General features: G+C 44.1%; 1 protein-coding gene across 2 annotated transcripts in view; it reads right to left on the reverse strand.

Moving 5' to 3' along the window:
- LOC139368051 (thyroid hormone receptor alpha-B-like) overlaps positions 1 to 24306 on the reverse strand; it is a 149157-nt gene that overhangs the window by 14385 nt on the left and 110466 nt on the right. For both annotated transcript variants that reach the window (XM_071106586.1, XM_071106585.1), the window contains 4 exons: positions 12330 to 12580; positions 5096 to 5157; positions 3927 to 3965; positions 773 to 873 (listed from right to left, as the gene is read on the reverse strand). In XM_071106586.1, coding sequence (XP_070962687.1) covers positions 773 to 873; positions 3927 to 3965; positions 5096 to 5157; positions 12330 to 12385 — 258 coding nt within the window. In that variant the 5' untranslated portion in view covers positions 12386 to 12580. The remainder of the gene's footprint in view (positions 1 to 772; positions 874 to 3926; positions 3966 to 5095; positions 5158 to 12329; positions 12581 to 24306) is intronic.

Consider the following 24306-nt stretch of genomic DNA (forward strand, 5'->3'; position numbering starts at 1 on the left):
CACTTGCTCACTAAGGCACTTACTTAAATTTGCCTGTCAAAGGGAGTTAGCGAGTGAGTGAGGTAGAGAGTGAGTAAGGTAGCGAGTGAGTGACGTATCGTGTGAGTGAGTTGGTGAGTGAATGGGGTCGCATGTGAGTGAGGTACAGCGTAAGTGAGTTAGCGAGTGAGTGAGGTGGCGCGTGAATGAGGTAGCGAGTGAGAGAGTGAGGTACAGCGTATGTAAGTTAGCGGGTGAGTGAGGGCGCGAGTGAGTGAGGTGGCGCGTGAGTGAGGTAGCGAGTGAGAGTGTGAGGTAGCGAGTGAGGTAGCGAGTGAGAGAGATAGCGAGTGAGGTAGAGCGTGAGTGAGGTAGCGAGTGAGAGATAGCGAGTGAGGTAGAGCGTGAGTGAGGTAGCGAGTGAGGTAGAGCATGAGTGAGGTAGCGAGTGAGTGAGGTAGAGCATGAGTGAGGTAGCGAGTGAGGTAGAGCATGAGTGAGGTAGAGCGTGAGTGAGGTAGAGCGTGAGTGAGTGAGGTAGAGCGTGAGTGTGTGCACAGTACAAAAGTATCCTTACTTGCCCGAATTCAATGCAAATGAAGGTGAATACCCTTGTTAATTTGTGGTTAATGTTGTGATGAACTCTTCCCACACCTGAGCTTTGTATTTAGTGTCTCCTGACCTTGTCCCAACTTTCCCCACAAATGACCCAGTGCTTGAAGTAAAAAGAAAAAGGTGCAGGCTCCATCCAAAAGTGGTGGCCTATAGGGAGCGCATGCCCTGTGTATCTCACCTTGCAGCCCTCACAGGTGATGCAGCGGTAATGGTAGCCAGTGGCCTTGTCTCCACACACCACACACGGTTCATCCTTTTCCAGATAGCTGGGGATGTACCCTGCAACACACAGAGAGAGGTGGAGAAGGAGAGAGTATGACGTCAGGTCCTGAAGTTCACTCTATTGCCACGTAGTACTGATGCTGTAAACATCAGAGGTCTCAAGATATGTGTAATAGATATCTCCCAATATATAAACCAGGTTTGCGTCAATTCCATTTCAATTCCAGATAGTTCAGGAAGTACACTGAAATTACAATTCCACTTCTTTTCAATTAGGAAAATGTGGAATTGGAATTTGGTTAACTTTCTGAAATGACTGGCTTTGAAATGGAATTGACCCCAAGCCTGGTCCAAACAGATACAATAGAAGACAGTCAAATAAAAAAAGTAATGATCTTATCCTAAGACCTCGGCCTACGGACCCCATCACAAGAGAGTCAGGAAACAAACCACTAGAGGAGATGAGTGTGTGACAGTGTGTGTGTGTGTGTGTGTGTGTGTGTGTGTGTGTGTGTGTGTGTGTGTGTGTGTGTGTGTGTAAATGTGTGTGTGTGTGTGTGCGCGTGTAAATGTGTGTGTGCGTTAATGCATCTGTTCGCCTGAGAGAGAGGTTATCCTATTCTGTACTGTCTGTCTTTTCCTGGCCTGTAATGGAGGTGTAGGTCTGTAAATACATCTCCTCATTTGAGCAATTGTACTTGGGCAGAGACTCCAACAAGTACCCTTCACTGTGAGAGCCACTCCAAAGCAATAAAGTCTGCCTCGCTGCTGAGTAGAACCCCCCCCCCCCTCAAAAAAAAACATTCACTACCCATCTCCTTCTTCTCTCTTTCTCCTTCCTCTCTCTTTTTCCTCCCTTATTCAGCCCAGCGCTCTTCTAGTCTTCACCAGCCACCTCAGGGAAAAAGTTATTTTTCCATACAGAACATTGAGATTTAGTGAGGGAGCGCATAGACACGCATTTAATAAAATCTATAGTTGTGAGACTGGGGGAGAAGGTTACACGTTACACAAACACATACACTGCCAATGGAAGATCCTTGGACGCAGTTTAGGGAGCCAAGAAGTGCTGTCTGTCTGTGCGGGGTCCTCTCTCTGCATTGCTGCATGGTGGAGGAGTGTATGTGTGTGTGTGTGTGTGGGACGAAAGTAACACTTTTTCCCCCTGAGATCGATAGAGCTAGAGAGAACCTATTTTATGACAAACAACTTATATATGTCCTCTGCCATTAGCAACTGTCATTCATTTCTAGGGTCAGTGAGTTGAAATGAAATAGACTGAGAACAGAACTACCGCAATGTTACTTTTGTACCTGCCGGCGGGGCGGGAGTAACACAGCCTTGGGATGGAAGTAACAGCTGGCGAGGAGTGCACAATATCTGTCTTATCTCCATGTTTCTGCCTTGTAATGCTCGTCACTTTCAACAAATATACCATCAGACCTAATTTCATGTTTTTGTCGATTTGAATAACTAATGCTATAGGTTAGAACGCAACCACAATATTTAGCCTTACAATATTAACATCGGACTAAACTGGATGACATAATAACTAAATTAACCATACTTTACTATTCATGCTTAGCCCTACCAATCAGGCAGGCTCCAGCTGTCCTTGTCATGCGCTCTCCTCGTGTCTTGATAGAATGGACGTCTTTATTCTCTTCACAAACGGCAAACTCATCATGCTCGTCACATTTCCATAGCTTGACAGAAGGTAATTGGCCCCCAGAATCATAAAGATACATGTTTCTAACCACTAACCCGTCGATAAAAGCTTGTGTGAGAAGATGATCCATCAAGTCAATTGATTAAGGCATAATTCTAATGTCATATATAATTCCATATTTTTTTACATAACATTCATATTGATATTATACTAACATTATAAAAACAAGATGAAGTAGGAGAGACAATGGCCCGTGCCTAAACGTTTATTTTATTTTATTCCAGGTCATCAGTTTACATAGTTTTATTTTTGTCTCATAAAAAACATGAGCTTGCGCACACCCGGAAAAACAATTGTGTGTGGAGGTGCTGACTAACGCCGAATAAACTATAAACTATAGAGGCACACACTCCATATATAAACTCCCAGCAATTTACTGGGTTAATCTCCAACGTTTGGGCATCACTGTGCCTTCTTCAGGGTAATGTCATGAATACTTGAACCAGGTTATGTAGACAAACACTGCAATTAGTGCCACCAATGACCATAGTGAGGGGTTTTGTCTCACCCATCTCTCCTATAACTTCTCCCAGGCTAACTCCCAAGACCAACTATTTTATTTATGTTACCTTTGTTTAACTAGGCAAGTCAGTTAAGAACAAATTCTTATTTACAATGACAGCCTAGGAATAGTGGGTTAACTGCCTTGTTCCGGGGCAGAACGACAGATTTTTACCAGATTGTTACCTCAGCTCGGGATTCGATCTACCAACCTTTTGGTTACTGGCTCAACGCTCTAACCACTAGGCTACCTGCCGCCCCAACTAGCATGATACTTGAAACCTATGCTGTCATTTAGTCACTAGATGGGTTAAGAAAAAATACGTTTGGAGCCTAAAAACAACTAAACACAACTGTACAACCAAAAAACACTTCCGGGTCAGTTATTTTTACTTACATCGCTCAAAACCACTTTTTGTTGATAACTCTGCGAAACATGATTGGATTGGGCAGGGGGGAGGGGTGTCATCCTCCACATTAGGACTGTGCTGACTTCACTAAGTCATTCTAGCGTCTGTGTTATCTGAGAAAATGGGTGTGTTACTTTCGCCCCGTGTTACTTTAGTCCCGGCTCTCCCTAAAGAAAGTAAAAAGGTGTTTATATGTTTGTGTGTCCGGACCACACTGAGTACAGTCTTACAAGTGTCAGTCTGGCTCTCTCAGAGGCAGAGGAGTGGACACTGGACAGGGACAAGGCAGTACAGGACAGGGTAGGGATGCCCAGTCTCACAAGCCAGTCTGTGGGGGTTTTGATAGGAACCAGAGCCAAAATCAATAGTGCTGCTGAAGCCCACACCCTCTGCTATTGCTCCAATAGCTCAATTGAAGTACAGTCCCATCTGTTGAAATGCTCCGACCCAAAAGGATGTATGTAACTGACCTGTATTCTCTGACCCAGTCTGTCCGTATCCCTTCATTTCTGTTTAGAAAAGAAAAGTGACATTTAAATCTATTTTCAATGAATGCAAAATGGAAGAGTCAATGCTCTCTTCATAGAAAAACACTCCACTTTATTTAGGTACATTTAGATGAAATAAAGTCTTTCAAAATCAAATTCAGGCAAAATGACATACTGAATTTACTGACATACTGTAAAAATATACTTTTACACGTTTCCTTCGTGGGTTCTTCAGATGATAAAACCCTATTGAAAAAGGTTGAGGGTGCCATGCCATGTGCCAATAGCACTTAGGAAATAAGGAACCTGCACTATGCCCCACCACCCCTCAAAGCCTGGCTCAGACATAGTTTCCCAGCGGAGATGGACCATGGTGGGTCACATGATTCAGGTCTAGCTGGCTGAGAGCAAGGTGGGTTGTTGGGGGCTACGGGCTTCCTCATTGGTCTGTCCGTCCATAGGCCCGGGATGAGTATTGTGGCAAGGAAACAAAACAAGAAGCGGATTTCACTCCTTTAGGAAAACAGCCCTAATGTTGGAAACATTTATTTTCCAAGCTATAGCACACAATATTTTACATACAGCAGGTTTTCAAAAGGACCAAAAAGATTGGTACTGTATGCTTCGTGTTTGCTTTTTTTTTTTGTCATGGAAAAAATATTGCAATACTACTAGTATCGCCACAGCCCTATCTGCCCAGTTGGCGTTCAGGAGATGACAAGCGCAGATGTTTTCTAGCATCTCGGCAGATGACACAGATTCCTCTAAACTGTTTTTCTTGCTCTCTCTCAACTCCCGGCACTTTAAGATGTCAATCAGAGACTGCAGTCTACTGCAGGAAGAAAGATAGCAGAGCGGCTGGCTCTCGTTTACCGCTGAAAGATGTGGCTCAGGCTCCCTTGTTTCTCCTCATAGGTGATAAATACATACTCAAAATGTAAAAGGTGCCAGTGAATTATGAGCTGTGACATCTGTGTTTCCCACACAAGCACACAACGTACAAACCAGGCGACAGGTTGGGAACACAATTCAGGTTTGAGTTTTTGCAGAGTTGAAAACTCTAAGGCTGTAAAAAATCAACCCTAACAGTACATTGCTTACATAGTGTCTTTGTTTGCAAATGGCTGTAAGTCTACCGTAACTGTACCTACCAGACATGCTCTTCACCGAACATGAGCTGCTCTTTCTTTTCCTTTTCGGGCCATCGATCCACCTGCAGAATGAGAAAAGAAGAGAGAGAGAGAGAGAGAGAGAGAGAGAGAGAGAGAGAGAGAGAGAGAGAGGGAGAGAGGGGGGGAGAGAGTGTATGTGTAAAGGAGGAAGCAGGAATTTAAAACACAGGCAGAGTGGAGGGCATGTCTGCATATTTTATCCTTGAAACGGAAAAGGCGCAACACTCGCTCACCATAAAAATGTATTGTTTTATTTAAGCAAGGTTAAAAGATTAACGTTTCAGCCCTTCAATGGGGATTTCATTTTTTGGGTTGCACCTCGACTCAAGTTGATTGAGCGCCCCCCCACTTCTTTGCATGTTTCAACCTGCCAGTTCTCTAACAGGAACCTTTCAGGACTCTAGCAGTGCTCTAGTTTAAGGGGGTGGAGAAAATGTCTGCCCTTCCACTTCAATTTACATTGAAGGGGAAAGCAAGAACAACAACCACACACACATACACCAATGCGCAAACATGCACACAGTCGGCAACACACAAATACACACCTACGATTTTCAATATCATTACATTTGAAAAATGTTATGTCAACATTTCCCAGGCGGCCATGTAGGCATTAATGAATCAATAATAGAATCATACAATCAATTCGACTTCGTTTTACCTCCCATAACTACATAATGGTAATCATTTATTTGAATGGTAAATCTCTATTGATAAACTGGGTAAATTGTGTGTGTATGGAAACAATCTTACATTATCCTACTGACCAACAACATTTGCATAGAAGTAGAAGGTTTTTGGTTAAAATTTGTTAGCTTCAGCTGTAAGCTAGCTGGGAAAGTTAGCTTTCCGTGAATGTTGTTTATTATAGAGCTAGCTAGCAGGTTACCGGTATCTTCTGGCTTTGTAAAGTGTTGTAGCCTGTATGGAAATTGTTGTGCCTAACAGAAAACAAATGAACTGTTTTAAAATGCAGTGTCGCATTATTCAAGTGTCTTTATTATGTACAGTATTAGTGAGGCACGAGCCAGAGATGCAGCCATTGGCTCAGAGCAATAAGTGAGTAAAACTGGTTTAGAAAAAGTTTCACCGGAGAGGCACAGGGCGCTCGCGCTATTAATGGGGACCTTGGCTGTGCCGATAGTCAATAGACTAGGAACTATTTATTTATTTAACCTTTATTTAAAGGAAAGGGCTATATCGGCCAAAAATATAGTCCGAACCGATCGGTCGTTCACACACACACACACACACACACACACACACACACACACACACACACACACACACACACACACACACACACACAGCCCATCTGAACAAAGCACACCTCTGTAACAGGAGAACTTAGCACACTTAGCCTGGGAGAGAGTGCACTAATAAGTAACGCTGTAGGATCTATCGGACGTCAACACTAATGTTTCCCTGCGGTCCCTCTGCAGCCCTCCAGACACTCCTGAGCACTTCAGCTTCTTGCACCATGAGAAGCTCTTTAATGCCAGCTCCAGGTCTGCTAGGGGAGTGGGTCTCCATGAAAGTGTATAAAACCTGATATAGCTTACTAAAGTGAATTTGGACACTCGTTTGTCTGAACTCTCTCTCCCTCTCTGCTCTCAGTAAATAGCGATCGTTGCTAAGGGAATCCTAAGGACATAAGTGGTTGTTTCACTGGCTTCCTAATTGGGATGAGTTGTTTTCAATTATAGTAACGTGGGTGCCACAGTGAGCCTAATCAAGCCTTAAAGGGGCAATCTTCCAGTTCAAATACTAACAAAGTGGACACCCCGCCACTGTTTTGGTGAATAGCTGAGGGATGGGGCTGGAGAAATGTAACCACTCTCAAATTCTTAGACAGAGCCATGGATGCAAGGACTGACCATCCATTATATCAAAATGACAGTTTAACCATGTTTTGAGGCTATACAGTGTTGGTTTATATTTACCATTTTTTTACAAACATTGGACTAAAACAAGCTTATATTTGGGGTTCTGACGGGGTATATTATTCAAGAATAAATGGGTACACATCATCATTTATACGTCCAAAAATGGATAGCAACTGCAGATAGCCCCTTTAAAGTATTGAACTAAAAGTCTTAAAGTCAACTCTTAAATGTTTTTTAGAAAAATAGAATAAAGGTATACTACTGCCGCCTGCCCAGCCTCCATATCTAAATCACCCTCACAGGCAATCAATTCAGAAATAACTTGAATGAAAACACAACCTCCACCATCACAGCCAACCCGACAGAGATGAATAAGCTGAACACCCTAGCCGGAGCCCTCAGAAGTGGCTAGCCTAAACCTAGCGTCCAGCCCCCTCTCAACTCTCTGTTGTGCCAGCTAGAAAAAGATGCCTTCAGAGCTTCACACACAGCTCAAGTCTTCTGCTGAGGCGAGAGTGAAATAGAAGGAAAAACCTACTCTGTGCACTGCTTTTCACCACAACAACAAAAAACATCAATTATTTCACACTCAAATGGAGGGAGGCCAAGTGGGGGGGGGGGGGGGGGGGGGGGGGGGGGCAAGTGCCTTTTAGGAACTCAATTCAAGGAGCCATTTGCAGTTTGCTTGGTTGCAGTGTAGGCTAATACACACTAGTGACGTGATGGAAAAAATATTGCGATACTTGGTACATGGCAAAAATGAACTCACAAAGCAGACAAGCTATTTGGTCCTTTAAAAACCTGATGTAATTAAAATACTGAGAGCTATAGCTTGGAAAATAAATACATGTGACTGGATGACAACATAACGATGTTTGTTGTCAACATTAGTGCGCTTTTCCTAAAGAAGTTAAATCCGCTTTGTGTTTTGTTTCCTTGCCACAATACTAACGAGTATCACAATACTGGTATCGTCCCGGGCCTACGGACGGACAGACCAACGACGAAGCCCGTAGCCCCCAAAAACCCAGCATGCGCTCAGCCAGCTAGACCTGAGTCATGTGACCCACCATGGTCCATCTCCGCTGGGAAACTAAGTATCGCGAAACTGGTATCGTCCCGGGCATAATATCCACCCTCTGTGGGTCGGAAACAGGGGCAATGGAAATGAAGCCTGTGAAGTGACTTCCATTGTCGGACGTTAATAAGGTGACACTCCATCCTAACTCCTCCTCCACATTTACTGGATTGGTTCAACAGTGCAGACGAGAACCTCCCCCGACAGTTTTTTTTCCTTCTCGTCAGGACCTGCTACATTAGGTTAGCTAATACCCAACGCCAGAAGCTGAGGAAACATTTTGTGTGTGAATTTGTATATACGTATTGGTACGTCGCAGAGCTAAAGGGAAGCTTTTTGAAGTGCCCCTATCTTATGAAAACAATGCTTAATTTGGGTACAATTATGTAAGGACTTGGCGGCCAAGCAGGTTTTAAACTGTGCCACACTGCTCGGGAATTACAGCACATAGCACTTTTGCAGAAACATACTGTACAACAAGACTAATTCATAAAAAAAACATTTTTAACTGCAATGTGATCTTACAGGTTCCAGCACATAGTTGTGTGAATCAGATAGCAAAATCAAAGTTTGATTCCCCAAGGTTTGATTCCCCAGGATTTGATTCCCCAAGGTTTGATTTTCTGCTCAAAAATCAAAGCAAGCAACATTACTGTAGCAATGTACCATCCCTGAAAAACAACAACACAGGCACAGTGCAATTAACCTGCAAAACAAAAAGTGACAGTCCAAAACATGAAAAAAACATTTCTGACCTTATAACGCAGTGTGAGTGTAGAATATGCATTGCGAGAAGAGTGGCTGGCCTCTCAAACAGCTGGCAAATTGGAGAGACATCTACTGTACAGTGAACCTGCTGCCAGCCATGTTTTAGCTCTGAAAAGACTCTCTCTCTCTCTCTCTCTCTCATTTCTCGAAATAAACCCCTTCTCTCTCGCTCTCCCTCTAGCCCCGCCCCTGCTCTCTGATTGGACGTGGGACAGCCTCTCCACCTGAGGGTCTGACAACGGGTTTTGGGATGATTGATGGTGGGTTGATATGGCAACTAACAGGTAGCTGTCAGGCAGGCTCTGACCACAAGGCGGGTTCCATGGGTCTATTTCTGTACTTCAGCAACAGAGCCGAAAGCGCAATGACTTGAAATGAGGGCGACTTACTTAAAGAGATTTAGAAACGTAGCTAATTGTCGACGACCCAACATTTACGAGGCAAAACAGAAATCGTCAATGCTCGAATGCAGAAATATCAAAGACATTACATTGACGGACCCCTTTAAAACTGGCTCAGATGTCTTTTTATGAAGTAGCCCTATCATGTGACTCAAGTCTTCAGGGACTGAAATACTAAAGTAAACAAGTCGTGTACCTTTAATAGAAGCCTGACTTCAATCTATACCCCACCAGCCTATGCAGGACGTCGGGCCCTACATTTAGGTCCAGTACTACACAGTAGCTTATTGTTCCCAGTGAATTGCGCATACTAAAACCAGATTTGCATCGGATTTCAGGCGTGTAAAGTCTTGTTTGCTAGACAGATTATTTACAAATAATGCCAGTGAAATCTGAGATAGAAATTAGAGCCATGCACACACACATACACCTCTCTCTCTTTCTCAGGTCAGTAATTACAAGCAATTATACTTCTGGCTGTGATAGAGGTCCCTGCCAAAAGGAAATCAAAACATTGTTTGTCTCACATGTCCAATGAATGCGTAACAAGATGACAATAGTGTACTACAGGCATTGTTGCTTCTGATACTGTTTCATAATGAAGCTGGGCATATCACATCCACTGCTATTCATCTTCCATATGACACAAGGAAGTCGTAAAAGCAATATTGATGTCATGAGAGGAAGGGAAAGCAAAGTCGTCTATTCCACATTGGTTCAACCAGCGTGTGCCCAGTGAGCAGTGACCGCAATTGCATGACAGAAATGGCATTGTTAGGTATGGAAATTGAATTAAGAGTCACAGAGGCTGGAGAAATTCAAGAAGCCAAAATACAAGGTGTACAATGTCGGAAAGGGAAAATAAATACCCTGTTTGTACGGATCTCTCATTCGATAGTGAAGCCTGTCGGTTTCACACTGCAAACCTTATCTGAATAGAGAGGATGAGCGTGTGCGTGCCCGTTTGATAACGGATATGGGCACAACAGCTGTGAGAGAATAATCCAGCCCGTCTCTGTTCTCTACACCACTTCCATTTCCGCCATCTTATCAGCAATTAGAACAGATTTGATCATCCAATTGCAGTGACTTCGTTGCAACAACGACATTGACAACGGCGTTGCCAAATAGCGCTCGGCAAACCATTGCCTACATAAGTAGAATAAGATCGGGCAGTGGCTTTTTGGCAAGGTTGAGAACACTAAGGAAACAAAGAAAGCTGGTGCTAAGCCATTTGCTACCATCAGCAACCACAGCACCACAAGACATGAAATTACTGTGCGTCTCTCGTTTTATTCCTGCCTCGAGCAAGTGCAAGAGAAGAAGCGGGAGACTTCCCTGCACCAGCCCTGTATTACTTTCATCTACTCTCATCCGAACAGTGACGTTAAAAGGGACAGTTCCGCAAAGTTGCGTATTCAGATATTTGTTGCCTTACCTGAACAGCAGGAGTGACTGCAATCCACAGTTGCTAGGCTAAAGTCATTCCCTGTTCACAGACTGCTTTCAAGGTAAGGAAACAAATGTATACATCTGTCATTTGGTTCAACTATCCCCAGTTTTACTTCAAAGGTTCGCAAGGACAACACGGTGACGGAGCGCTTTAATCACATTCACTACAGTATCAAACAGTTCAATCAACACCAATGTGATTAGCAAACAGTCCAAATCAGGATCAAGCTCTTTAATTCCTCCCCGTCTTTAATTAACACAGCGACAGCAGCCTTAATTTAGCCGTGAACCTTCACTACACACACACACGCACGCACACACGAGCCCAACTGCTAATCTACTGACAGGGGTCCATCGCGGCTGAGAAATTTTGTCCGGCTCCTGTGGCTTTCCTTTCATTTGCGCCTGGGTAATATGCCAAAGGGCTCAGCGCCGGGGAATTTGACACAGCATTCCAGGGAGCCGGAGACCCTCTCCGTGGCCCACGTGTCACAACCACGACACACAACACACACAAGCACAACGTAGCATACACACACAAGGGCAAGCACAAGCAAATAAACACCCACACAAGCTCACGGACGCACGCAAACACAGACTTTGATGCACGTACTGTATCCAACCGCTCTCAAACACATCAGTATGCATAAATAATGTAGACACACGTACCACTGTAACAGAACACAAACACCACCACTATCAACCATATAAAACTATAGGCTATGCTACCAGAATGTGGTATCATTCTAACCTAGCCAGGCTGCTCTCTCTCTCGCTCTCCCCCAACCCCCATATTGCTCTCTCTCTTCCTCTCTCTCCTCGTCTCTTCTCTCTCTCCTCTCTCTCTCTCTCTCTCTCTCTTCTCTCGCCTCTCTCTCTCTCTCTCCAATCGCTCCGAGGCAAATCAGACTGACTGATAGTTGTGCTCTTTGAGCAGGAGGAGGTTGCTCTTTGATAAAAGTCCTTGTTTCACTCTGACACAGCCTGACTGGTTGAGACAGAGGAGCTTCCATTTCACTGATGTTGTGTTCTAATAAATGATGACAAGGGAACGACCTGTGTTCGTGTCTGGTGGACTGGCTCCGAGCAGTTAGTAAGTTACACACTCACACGTGTTCAGGGTCGGGAAACCTGGAGTACTAGTTTTTAGGTTTCTTCGAAAACGAGATTTTTTTTTGAGCTGTTTCAACTTGCAGGCAGTAGACAAAGAGGAAAGAGAGAGAAAGAGAGGGAGAGAGGAAAGAGAGAGAAAGAGGAAGAGAGGGAAGAGGGAGAAAGAGGGAGAGAGGGAAGGGCGAGAAAGAGAGAGGAAAGTAAGAGAAAGAGGGAGAGGAAAGAGAGAAAGAGGGAGAGAGGAAAGAGAGGGAGAGAACGAAGAGCAAGAAAGAGAGGGAGAAATGGAAGAGAGAGAGAAAGAGGGAAGAGAGATGGATGAGAGAAAAGAAAGAGAAGCACAGCGAGAGAGAGAGAGCAGACTTTCAAAACAAAAGGGTAAAACCCAGGAATTCTACACTTTCCCCAGAAGACCCCTAACCCATAAGACCATGTGATCCCTATCCACTGTGTGATGTTAGCGGCAGGGTTATAGCCTGTATGGTTGAGACCAGGAAGTGGGGGGCAGGACTCACCGTTTCTCCTCTCCCTCTGATAGGCTAGGGTCCTGCTCCTTGGGCATGTGTTCCATTCACCTTAATTCCATCCAACAGCCAATCATGCGAGACTGAGGCGGGCCCCACCCTCGGATGCTCGCTGGTCATTCGCAGGTAGGGGGGTCAGTCAGTGCGACATCACAGGGTCCCGGTCCGGGCGGGCTCTAGCCTCCGGAGCGACCCCCCTGTGCTGGCCCTAGGACTGACGAATGGACTGGACCGGACAAGATCTATCAATGAGAGAATAGGATATATTCAGTTAGCAAGAGCTCCACGTAAACAATCAGTTAGCATGACTTCCATATACAGTAAGCCACTTCCATATGTTTGGTTAGTATGACCTCCATGTATACATTCAGTTAGCTTGGCTAAATGTATACATTCCGTTAGCTTGGCTAAATGTATACATTCCGTTAGCTTGGCTAAATGTATACATTCCGTATACATTCCGTTAGCTTGGCTTAATGTATACATTCCGTTAGCTTAGCTTAAAGCGCACATTCTGTTAGCATTAGCTGGATAGGTTATTGTCATGGGAGAGAAGCGAGAATAGAACAGAGGGAATATCATTGACTGCCAATCAACAACAGTGGATACAAATTTTGTTTTAGTGCCAACCATGTTACTCAACAAGGATTCTCGTTCCTTTTTCTCTGTCTCCCTCCTGTACCTAAATAGAACAGACTAGAACTACCATGATTTCAGATGACATGTCCTCGTGTTTCCGTAGGGTTCAGACCATAACAGACTTGCCAGAGAGTGGTCTTCCATATTGGCCACATTGTTTATGCAACCTTTTCCAAACGCTTCATGGGAGAAGGTCTCACACGTTGGCCTAACATGCGTGACCCCTGACTCCTGGCCACACGACGACAGGGCTTTCCAAGAGTTTCTGAGAAACACACACACACTCATTTACATATACACACACACACAAGCGACCTATTCAACCTTTTTGACCGCTCCTTCCTCAGCTCTATTCTTCCTCCCCTAATCCCTCGCTTCAACGCCTTCCCAATCCCAAACAGAGGGGTGGAACGATTGCGAGCACGAGATTGTTGTCAGCAATCGCTAATATAACAGTGGCACCGCGTAATTGCCACATAATAGTGCGAGTTAAAAAGCTGCGATCTCAACGGTACAATGGACTACATCGCTTCACCAAGCTTACTGTGTTCTATTTCACAGCACGTCGACTGCTTTAAAGCCGGATTGTCGTGTCATTTTATGGTAAGAAAGTTAAACCTATTGTGTCTTTCATGTATTCCGTTTTCCTCCAAGAGTGGCTGAATATTTTCCATCTATATTTCACATGGAAAATCATTTGCTGGTGTATGAATCTTCTTCATTGTAAAATTACAGACAAAAATGATCACTGATTTATTTGACGGTCATGTTAGCTTGACGTTTCGACAGTTCCCTCTTCGAGGTCAAAAGCCCAAAACCCATGAATCAAGGCGTGTGTACGTAACCCCAGCCTCCGTGTCACACTTAACGATTTACAAGATGTCGACTGATGCACAGGTGGGAGTTTTACTAGCCAACTTCACCATTTACTATGTTAAACAAATGTTGAACCGCGGCATTAACAGCCTCTCTCAATCTATTTACAGCTTGAACACGCTCCGTGATAAGAGGAACTTGAGACGAACGCATACCAGCCGCACAGCATCATGGGGGGAAAAGGGGAGGGGTGTATGTTCGAGAAGTGGTCGGCCTCCTACAGTGATGTCCTGACCCTGATAGATAACGCTAATAGCTGACCATAATACAGTGGCCTATCTAGCCATTTATTATCAAGGTTATCGTGCAGAGGTGGGATGCAGGACTAGCCAGACCCCCGTGGACATAATATATATTTCATATTCTACAGCGAGTTCAAGGACATTTCAAGGCAACGTACCATAATGTGATGCAGTGGTTCTTGTAATACTACGGTGGACTGTTAATAAGAACAAATATAAGAGCTCAGCTGGCCTATCACCTCACACGGCATGTGCTGGTTCAGAGCTGCTAACACGACACACACACACACACACACACACACACACACACACACACACACACACACACACACGCAGACAGACACACACACACACACACACACACGGAATCCAGCGCAACACACGTGCACTGCATAGTCATGTAGTCTCCTCGACCCTAAACCACAAATGTGAGGACAAATTGTGATAAAAAGCTGGATAGGACAGTAATGAGACACATTCACCAGAAGGACTATCACAAGAAAACCATTGACAGAGCTATCCCTGTGCTGCTTCTGCATGTACCCGTTGGAGCAATTTGTCCGCGGCAATAAAACAGACAGAGGCTAAAGGGACTCATTGTGTTACAGTCAAATGGAGAAAAACAATGCAACCACATCTTGAAGTTCAAGAATGATTTAAAATCGGTTAAATCACCAATACGGTCCAATAGATTAGATTAGATAGAGAAATGTTCTTCTGTCTATGTGCGATGTCCCATTTTCACTCTATGCCCTACCGCTAGCTCATATCTAGCCTCATCAGTGCTGTGGCCTTGCCTGCACCTACTCAGATATCCATGCGTATGCCGTCTCCCTATAGCCAAGGTCAAGCCCATACAGACTATCAAACAGCCCACCCCTACTAAAGCATGTTTTATTATTACATAGGGTTCTTGAGAGAGAGAGAGAGAGAGAGAGAGAGAGAGATGATAAGATTATGGTAGTCAAGAAGAAAAGCAAGATGGCGCACGGGGAGAGGCTTTCAAAAGACAGAGTACAGCACACAGTAAATCTATACTTTCCTCTGAAAGTGCAGTAAAGGAGAGAGAAGAGAGACAGGAGAGAATGGGAACAGAGAGAGAGGGAGACAGAGGTAAATAGGGAACTTTAATTAGATCACAGTTGGTTGGCCTGAGGAGAGAAAATGAACTTAGTTTTTAGGGCTTACAAACCAATAACAGGAAAAGAGAAAGAAAACACTGAATAATACATTTAAGGTGGAACGGACAGCGTTTGACCTACTTTGCAGTACAATACAGACAATACAAACAGACAATCATATCAGTCAAAAATATCAAACTCCTCGTTTGTGCTACAAAACCAACTTTATAACTGGTTTTAAAAATAGTTTATGTTTGACTCAAAATTCCATGATGTACTGTAAGGCCTTGTTGGCAGAATAGATGTATGCAGTACACTGAATGATTTATATAATTCACCAAGACATTTCTTGGTTGTCCAAAACATATTGCTATCAGGTTGTAAATCACAGCTGGCCTGGAACATAAGTCAATATTTTGGAAAAAAATGTACAACTGTAATAACTAAGTCATAACATGGCTAATATGCTAGCGCACATGTCAAATACAAGGCCTGAGTATAAACGAGTCAACAGTTGAGTCACCTACTTTATAAAATGACAGTCTGATGTGCTCTCATCTGTGAATTCAACTTCAATTGCGCTGCTTATGTGTGTCCCGTTTACAGCGCACAGCAGAGGGGAAGTGTACAGACACAAGCTACAATCCTAGCTCGGCTACTTAAAAACGTGCAGTCTGGCTTTGGTTTTTAAAGCTTGACAATGAATAACCAAAAAACAGAACCTGAAACAAAACACCATGCAATGAGAAACATATAGGCCTATTACAGCAACATTTGAGCAGTAGCCTAGGCTGGCTACTCAACTGCAAGACATTTTGAGTGCGCCACACAGCAATGCTGCATTCAACCGCACCAGTGACCCCTGCAGTTGCAAATAAAGGCAAATCATGTTTTAAGTTGAAATGTTACAATAACCTATAGCTCTGATTTTGTTATTTGGAGTTATTAAATACTTTTTGATTAGGGTTGGAGCATATTATGGGCATCTGCAAGCACAGCAGCAAAGGCTGGACAAATAGTATTTATCTATTCTTTTGTTTTAATATGTTAAAATGCTATACAAAGCATCCTGTGTGCATACAGTGCCTTCGAAAAGTTTTCAGACCATCTGCCTTCTTCCACATTTTGTTACCTTACAGCCTTATTCTAAAATGGATTAAATAAATAAAAATCCTCATAAAATGTACACACAATACTCCATAATGTCAAAGCGAAAATAGTTTTTTTTAGAAATATTAGCCAATTTATTAAAAATAAAAAACAGAAATACCTTATTTGCATAAGTATTCAGACCCTTTGCTATGAGAGACATTGAGCTCAGGTGCATCCTGTTTCCATTAATCATCCTTGAGATGTTTCTACAACTTGATTGGAGTCCACCTGTGGTAAATTCAATTGATTGGACATGATTTGGAAAGGCACACACCTGTCTATATAAGGTCCAACAGTTAACAGTGCATGTCAGAGCAAAAACCAAGCCATGAGGTCAAAGGAATTGTTCGTAGAGCGCCTAGACAGGATTGTGTCGAGGCACAACATTTCTGCAGCATTCAAGGTCCCCAAGAATTCTTAAATGGAAGAAGTTTGGAACCACCAAGACTCTTTCTAAAGCTGGTCGCACAGCCAAACTGAGCAATCAGGGATTGTCACTCTGACAGAGCTTTAGAGTTCCTCTGTGGAGATGGAAGAAACCTCCAGAAGGATAATCTCTGCAGTACTCCATCAATCAGGCCTTTATGGTAGAGGGGCCAGACGGAAGCCACTGCTCAGTAAAAGGTACATGAAATCCCACTTGGAGTTTGCCAAAAGGCACCTAAAGACTCACAGACCATGAAAAACAAGATTCTCTGGTCTGATGAAACCAAGATTGAACACTTTGGCCTGAATGCCAAGCGTCACATCTGGAGGAAACCTGGCACCATCCCTACGGTGAAGCATGGTGATGGCAGCATCATGCTGTGGGGATGTTTTTCAGTGGCAGGGACTAGGAAACTAGTACTGTTATAATCTCCACCCGGCACAGCCAGAAGAAAACTGGCCACCCCTCAGAGCCTGGTTCCTCTCTAGGTTTCTTCCTAGGTTCCTGCCTTTTTAGGGAGTTTTTCCTAGCCACTGTGCTTCTACATTGGCATTGCTTGCTGTTTGGGGTTTTAGGCTGGGCTCAGGACCTCAGACTGGGTTGAAGGTTCACCTTCCAACAGGATAACGACCCTAAGCACACAGCCAAGACAACACAGGAGTGGCTTCGGGACAAGTCTCTGAATGCACTTCAGTGGCCCAACCAGAGCCCGGACTTGAACCCGATCTAACATCTCTGGAGAGACCTGGAAATAGCTGTACAGCGACACTCCCCATCCAACCTGACAGAGCTTGAGAGGATCTGCAGAGAAAAATGGGAGAAACTCTCCAAATACAGGTGTGTCAAGCATGCACCCAAGAAGCCTCAAGGCTGTAACCGCTGCCAAAGATGCTTCAAGAAAGTACTGAGTGAAGGGTCTGATTACTTATGTAAATGTGATATTTCAGATTTTGCACGTTTTTTTGGTAAAAACAAATAGGCTATATCTGTCCCGAAAATGCAACATTTTCTCCTCATATCGTTTTTCAGTGGCTACAGCTGGAGAGACAGGTGTAATTCAGTTAGCAAGCAAGAAATGTGAATCATTTTTCTCGCTAGCTAGCTATGCTGAACTTTAACGACTGTTATCCACAGTTACCATATCTCTTAGTTGTCAATCAAATGTATTTAGCAGGCAGGCAAGTTCCCATTCAATGGTCAAAACGTGCGTTGGGACCAGCATGCATTGGTAGGCAAACTGCAGAAGGACGAGCAGGCTACTATTCTCCATCGTTTATCAGTGCAATTGTGATGGCCAACTAGCTGAAAAAGTTTGAGAGGGTTTATCTTACGTTCCCTTGTTAAATTTGAGCTCATCTTGTTTGCATAATAGGCCAACTGTAGCTCTGATTGGCTGCGTAGACACCGGTCCTGGACAAGACAGATGTTTTTATTCAGTTTTGTTTACTGTAATTTCTATTAATTGTCCAAACGCACAGCCGTTTTCCAACTTTATATATTGCTATAGAATTATGTCATTCCCAAACATTCTATGGCTTTATGGAACCGACTATATGTAAGTTATTGCTCGTCAGAACCCCCCCCCCCCCCCAAAAAAAACATAGGTGTCACATTCTTCCTGGGGGTGTATATGAAGAGATTTTAATAAGGTTTCATGTTGCTAAAATGCTGTCAGTTCCACTTTAAGGGTTTCAGGTGGCTTATGCAAGTGTGTGTGTGTGTGTGTGTATGTGTGTGAGTGAGGTGGGTTGTTTTGTGTGTTTGTGTACATTTTTGCGCTTGTACTGCATTTGTGTGCTGTGTGCTTACATGAGTGAGTGTGAGCGAAAATGTGTGCGTGTATATACACATGTATATACACATATAATCTTTTGCCAAGAAACATAGGTATATACTGAATGTGCAGACAGCTACAGTATGGATCTAGTCAAGTGGGGGATGATTACTTGAGAATAATCAAATCACATTTCATGTCACTGTAAGGACCGACGCTGGAGATGAGAAGCAACTGGGAGTGAACATTTAATGGAAAATGGACATCAAACAAACTAAAATAATGCTGACGGGGAACAAACTGAGGATCAAACAAATATAGTAGGGGCAATCAACAACGTGAAGGAGTCCAGGTAAGTCCAGTGAGCGCTGGTCCGCGTAATGATGGTGACAGGTGTGAGTAATGAATGGCAGCCTGGCATCAGAGAGGGGAAGCGGGAGCAGGCGTGACAGTCTCATACATGCCGAATATAACCTTGAAATGCTTACTTATGAGCCCCTAACCAGCAATGCAGAGTTTTTAAAAAGTAAGTAAGTGAAATTGGCTAAATAAATGAAAGGAAAAAAATAACAAGGCTTTATACGGTCGGTACCGGTACCGAGTCGATGTGCAGGGGTACGGGTTAGTAATTGAGGTAATATGTACATGTAGGTAGGGGTAAACTGACTATGCATAGATAATAAACAGAGAGTAGCAGCAGCTCATGTGAGAAGTGTGAAGGAATGTGAATGTATGTGTGTGTGGCGTCAATATGCATGTGTGTGTGTGTGTGTGTGTGTGTGTGTGTTGAATACATCTCTAAACAATGTGAGCCCGGCCATTTCTTCAGTCACTCTCACTCACATGGCCTGATCTGTTTCCCTGTCAAATCAACCCTCCAACTTTTAATTGGGGCTTGAGAATCTGGGCTCGCTCCCCGAGCTGCACTTTAATTGGCATACTATAAAATGCCAACTTTAAACTTGTGATGTTGGCGCGTGGGGCAGCCTCTGTATCAATTAAACATCCCTCTATTTATTTAGTCTTTTAGTTCCCACCAATTTGATTGACGTCTCTCAGTTCTTTATTTGGGGGGGGGGGGGAGGATGACAAAAGGGAGGAGAATTGCTCGGTTAAAAAGGAGGAGAGAGAGGGAGAAGAAGCTCTTGATGGAGGAAGAGAGGGAAGTTTAGATCAAGGACGTCTGAGGTTTAATGTGTAGTTGATGTGACGGAGTGAAATAGGTTGAACTGTAAAGAGGAACTTGACAGAGAGATCTAGGGCTGTCGACTTGTTTGGAGCTTGAAGAACTGCGGGTGCCCGATCTGCTGCAGTGCAATCAGTGGAAGTCTCCTAAGACTCCTTTCCAAGTTGGGTGTATAATTCACCCTGACTCACATGGCCTTATTGCAGTTGGTGAAAGTAGTGTTAATCAATGCAACGAGGCTCCCCTACTAAGGGCTTTATAGACCATACTTTGTATTTTTTATGTCACCTTTATTTAACCAGGTAGGCCAGTTGAGAACAAGTTCTCATTTACAACTGTGACTTGGCCAAGATAAAGCAAAGCAGTGTGACACAAACAACAACCCAGAGTTACACGTGGGATAAACAAAAGTACAGTCAATAACACAATAGAAAAATCTATATACAGTGTGTGCAAATTAAGTAAGGAGGTAAGGCAATAAATAGGCCGATAGTAGCGAAGTAATTACAATTGAGCAATTTACACTGTAGTGATAGATGTGCAGATGATGATGTGCAAGTAGAAATACTGGTGTGCAAAAGAGCATAAAAGTAAATAAAAACAATTTGGGAATGAGGTAGGTACTTGGATAGGCTATTTACAGATTTGCTGCAGCTGTACACAGCCTTCGGTAAGCTGCTCAGATAGCTGATGCTTAAAGTTAGTGAGGGAGATATAAGTCTCCAACTTCAGTGATTTTTGCAATTCGTTCCAGTCATTGGCAGCAGAGAGCTGGAAGGAAAGGCAGCCAAAGGAGGTGTTGCATTTGGGGATGACCAGTGAGATATACCTGCTGGAGCGCGTGCTACGAGTGGGTGTTGCTATGGTGACCAGTGAGCTGAGATAAGGCGAAGCTTTACCTAGCAAAGACTTATAGATGACCTGGAGCCAGTGGGTTTGGCAACGAATATGAAGCGAGGGCCAGCTGACGAGAGCATACAGGTCGCAGTGGTATATGGGGCTTTGGTGACAAAACGGATGGCACTGTGATAGACTGCATCCAGTTTGCTGAATAGAGTGGTGGAGGCTATTTTGTAAATGACATCGCCGAAGTCGAGGATCGGTAAGATGGTCAGTTTTACGAGGGTATGTTTGGCGGCGTGAGTGAAGGAGGCTTTGTCTAGATTTAATTTTGGATTGGAGATGCTTAATATGAGTCTGGAAGGAGAGTTTACAGTCTAGCCAGACACCTAGGTATTTGTTGTTGTCCACATATTCTAAGTCAGAACCGTCCAGAGTAGTGATGCTAGTCGGGCGGACGGGTGCGGGCAGCGATCGATTGAAGAGCATGTATTTAGTTTTACTAGCATTTAAGAGCAGTTGGAGGCCACGAAGGAGTGTTGTATGGCATTGATGCTCATTTGGAGGTTTGTTAACACAGTGTCCAAAGAAGGGCCAGATGTATACAGTATGGTGTCATCTGCGTAGAGGTGGATCAAGGAATAACCCGCAGCAAGAGCGACATCGTTGAGAAAAGAGTCGACCCGAGAATTGAACCCTCTGGTACCCCCATAGAGACTGCCAGAGGTCCGGACAACAGGCCTTCTGATTTGACACACTGAACTCTATCTGATAAGTAGTTGGTGAACCAGGTGAGATTAGTGTGTAAGTATGCACATCTCAGTGTCATCACCACCTTAAGGCAGAGAGAAAACCTGTGTGTGTGTGTGTGTGTGTGGACTCCTGAACCACGTGCCAGACACACACACACACACACACACACACACACACACACACACACACACACACACACACACACACACACACACACACACACACACACACACACACACACACACACACACACACACACACACACACACACACACACACACACACACACACACACACACACACACACACACTGCCCAGCCTACTCCAGTTGCATTACACTATGCAGGAGGACATAGGATCACTGTTCCCTCCGCTATAGCCCTAAGCCTGAACGTGCCCGTCATGAGGTAAACAAGTCACCTGGCAAAGAGACACACAGATGCCTTTTTTCGTTTTTTTTTAACTGACTCGTCACTACATCAGCCCAACGGTAACGTAGTGATCCTGCCACTTGACAGAACCCCTGGTATTCCAGATAGAGACTTGTTAGACAACAAATCACAATCAAATCAAATTGTATTGGTCACATGCACATATTTAGCAGATGTTACTGCGGGTGTAACGAAGTGTTCCTAGCTCCAACAGTGCAGTAATATCTAAGCCACCCCATTAACATTCACCCCCTGACAACTGACTTGGGGTTGGATTTCTATACTCCCACTGGGGACCCTAACCATTATGAGGAATTCACATAGTTGACCTAAGACCAGTTGGTGAGGTTGAAAAGTAAAGAGAGCGGTGTGTGTGTGTGTGTGTGTGTGTGTATCAGTTGGCCTGGTGTATTTGATGTCCAGCTGGGAGGGCACATTGACACTATCCTGATTACTTTCTAGTGGTCATTATAGGTCACAGCTAGCCACACACACACACACACACACAAGCAGATATATGGTAATCTATAGTAATATATTGCACTACAGAGACAATTGAGTATTGCAAGCACACATACATTACCTCATCCACATCCGCACACACCCTGTCCCCCAACCTTTCTCCCTCTGTGATGGGAACCGTGGAAGCAAACCCAACCTTGAACTCAGAGGATATGCCCTGCTGATAGTTGCTGTGTGTGTGTGTGTGTGTGTGTGTGTGTGTGTGTGTGTGTGTGTGTGTGTGTGTGTGTGTGTGTGTGTGTGTGTGTGTGTGTGTGTGTGTGTGTGTGTGTGTGACAAGGGCATATGGGACGTGCTGCAGAGCCTCTTCCCTAGGTACAGTATGCAGAGCAGGGTAGGAACACTTGGCACCATGTTCTGTCTGTCTGTCTGTCTGTCTGTTTTCCTCTTTTCTTTTATACTATTGAAAACAGTGATGAATAGAGAAATAAGCGAAAGCCTTAGGAAACTGTCTCTTCTACCACTCTGCAACAGTACACAAATTGTTTCACATTTTTCAACAACATTGCAGCAAGGCCCCCAAGGCAAAACGGAGCCTCAAATCACATGAAGCAATAAGGGACCTTTTATCCCAAACAACAGAGACGGTGTGGGGGTTAGAGAGAGGGTGCCTAGGGGTTAGATATGTTGGGGTTATATATGAAGGGGTGCCTAGTCAGGGGGTGTCAATGTATGTAGGGTAGATAGACAATAAGATCTGGTTATATCTTGCTCTTGTGTACAGATCCAGGATCAGCTTATACATCATGAATTCTAACCTAAACCATTAAGGGATGGGGGGGGGGGGGGGGGGGGTAAAACTGACATGAGATCAGTATCTTGGACCAACTTCCTTTTACTTGATAGACAGACAGGGGCAGCTGGCTGAGGGGGATACAGACAGAGGCACTGGGACTGATATGAAAGACAGATAGTGGCAGTTGTGGGACAGGGTGTGTGTGTGTATGTGCTGCACGTAGGTGTGTGTGCAGGGGGAGGGCGTCAGACGGCAGGCTGGAGTGGGTGACAGATAATAGTTGTAGGGTTCAACCCACAGGGGTGGAGATTATAAACAAGGCAGAGGCTGCCCCGCCCCCTCTTCCACAGAGCTAAAGATCCGCATTATGTTTTGCGCATTTGTTTCTTTACTGTATTTTACTGTATTTTACGGACACATTTTTGTGGTCACCCTCCCTTCACACATTTCTCACTGTCAATGGTGAATGTTAAATCTTCAAGATTTACCGGTGAAACGTCCATGCAGTATCTGCTTGCCAGCAGTTTGATCTCCATCAGTTTCATGGAAATATACATTTATATGTTCTTAGTTATATGTACGCTGTCGTTTTGAAGTACAGTGCTGTTTTGGACAGTGAGTGAATGTTGGAGCAGATTGAGTTAAAACACTGTAGCATACCTGCGTTTTGGTTCAATCAAAGCACAGATTTTGCCTTGTGGCACATGTTGTTGTCGGACGATAGGAAAGAAATGACAGTAATGTTCAGTTCTATAATTATTTGATCATTCAGACATTGAATCAGCTTTGATCAACTCCATTAAACACCTTTCTCCATTCATCACTGAGATTGAGCAGAGTAGCTTGTTCTCTGGGCAGCAGAAGGAGACGAGCAGAGACTGTGGGTACAGTAGAGAATCTCACACGTGCATAAACTTTAAACCTTTAGCTATTGGGAAGAGGGTTCCAGAGATTTCGGATCCACAGCCACTCCGTATAAAGGGGTTTACATAGACAATGGTAGTCAGGGCAGTTGCGGTAAATAGGTCTAATGTACAGTGTGGATGGAGGAACAAATACAGGTAAAAGAGTGGAAATGCCATGATGTAAATAAGGTTATAATCCTGTCCTATAGCTCCCTTTCGCTCCCCTCCCTCCCTTTTCTCTCCTCCCTCTCACCACCCCCCCCCCCATCCCCGTTCCAGCCTGTTTTGGCAAAGGCAAGTTAAGACGCTCCCAAGAATGTGACTAGCGTTCGGAAAACAAATCCAACTCTTTTTCTTTCTTCTA

The sequence above is a fragment of the Oncorhynchus clarkii genome, chromosome 16 (assembly GCF_045791955.1).
Source record: "Oncorhynchus clarkii lewisi isolate Uvic-CL-2024 chromosome 16, UVic_Ocla_1.0, whole genome shotgun sequence".
Lineage (NCBI taxonomy): Eukaryota > Metazoa > Chordata > Actinopteri > Salmoniformes > Salmonidae > Oncorhynchus > Oncorhynchus clarkii.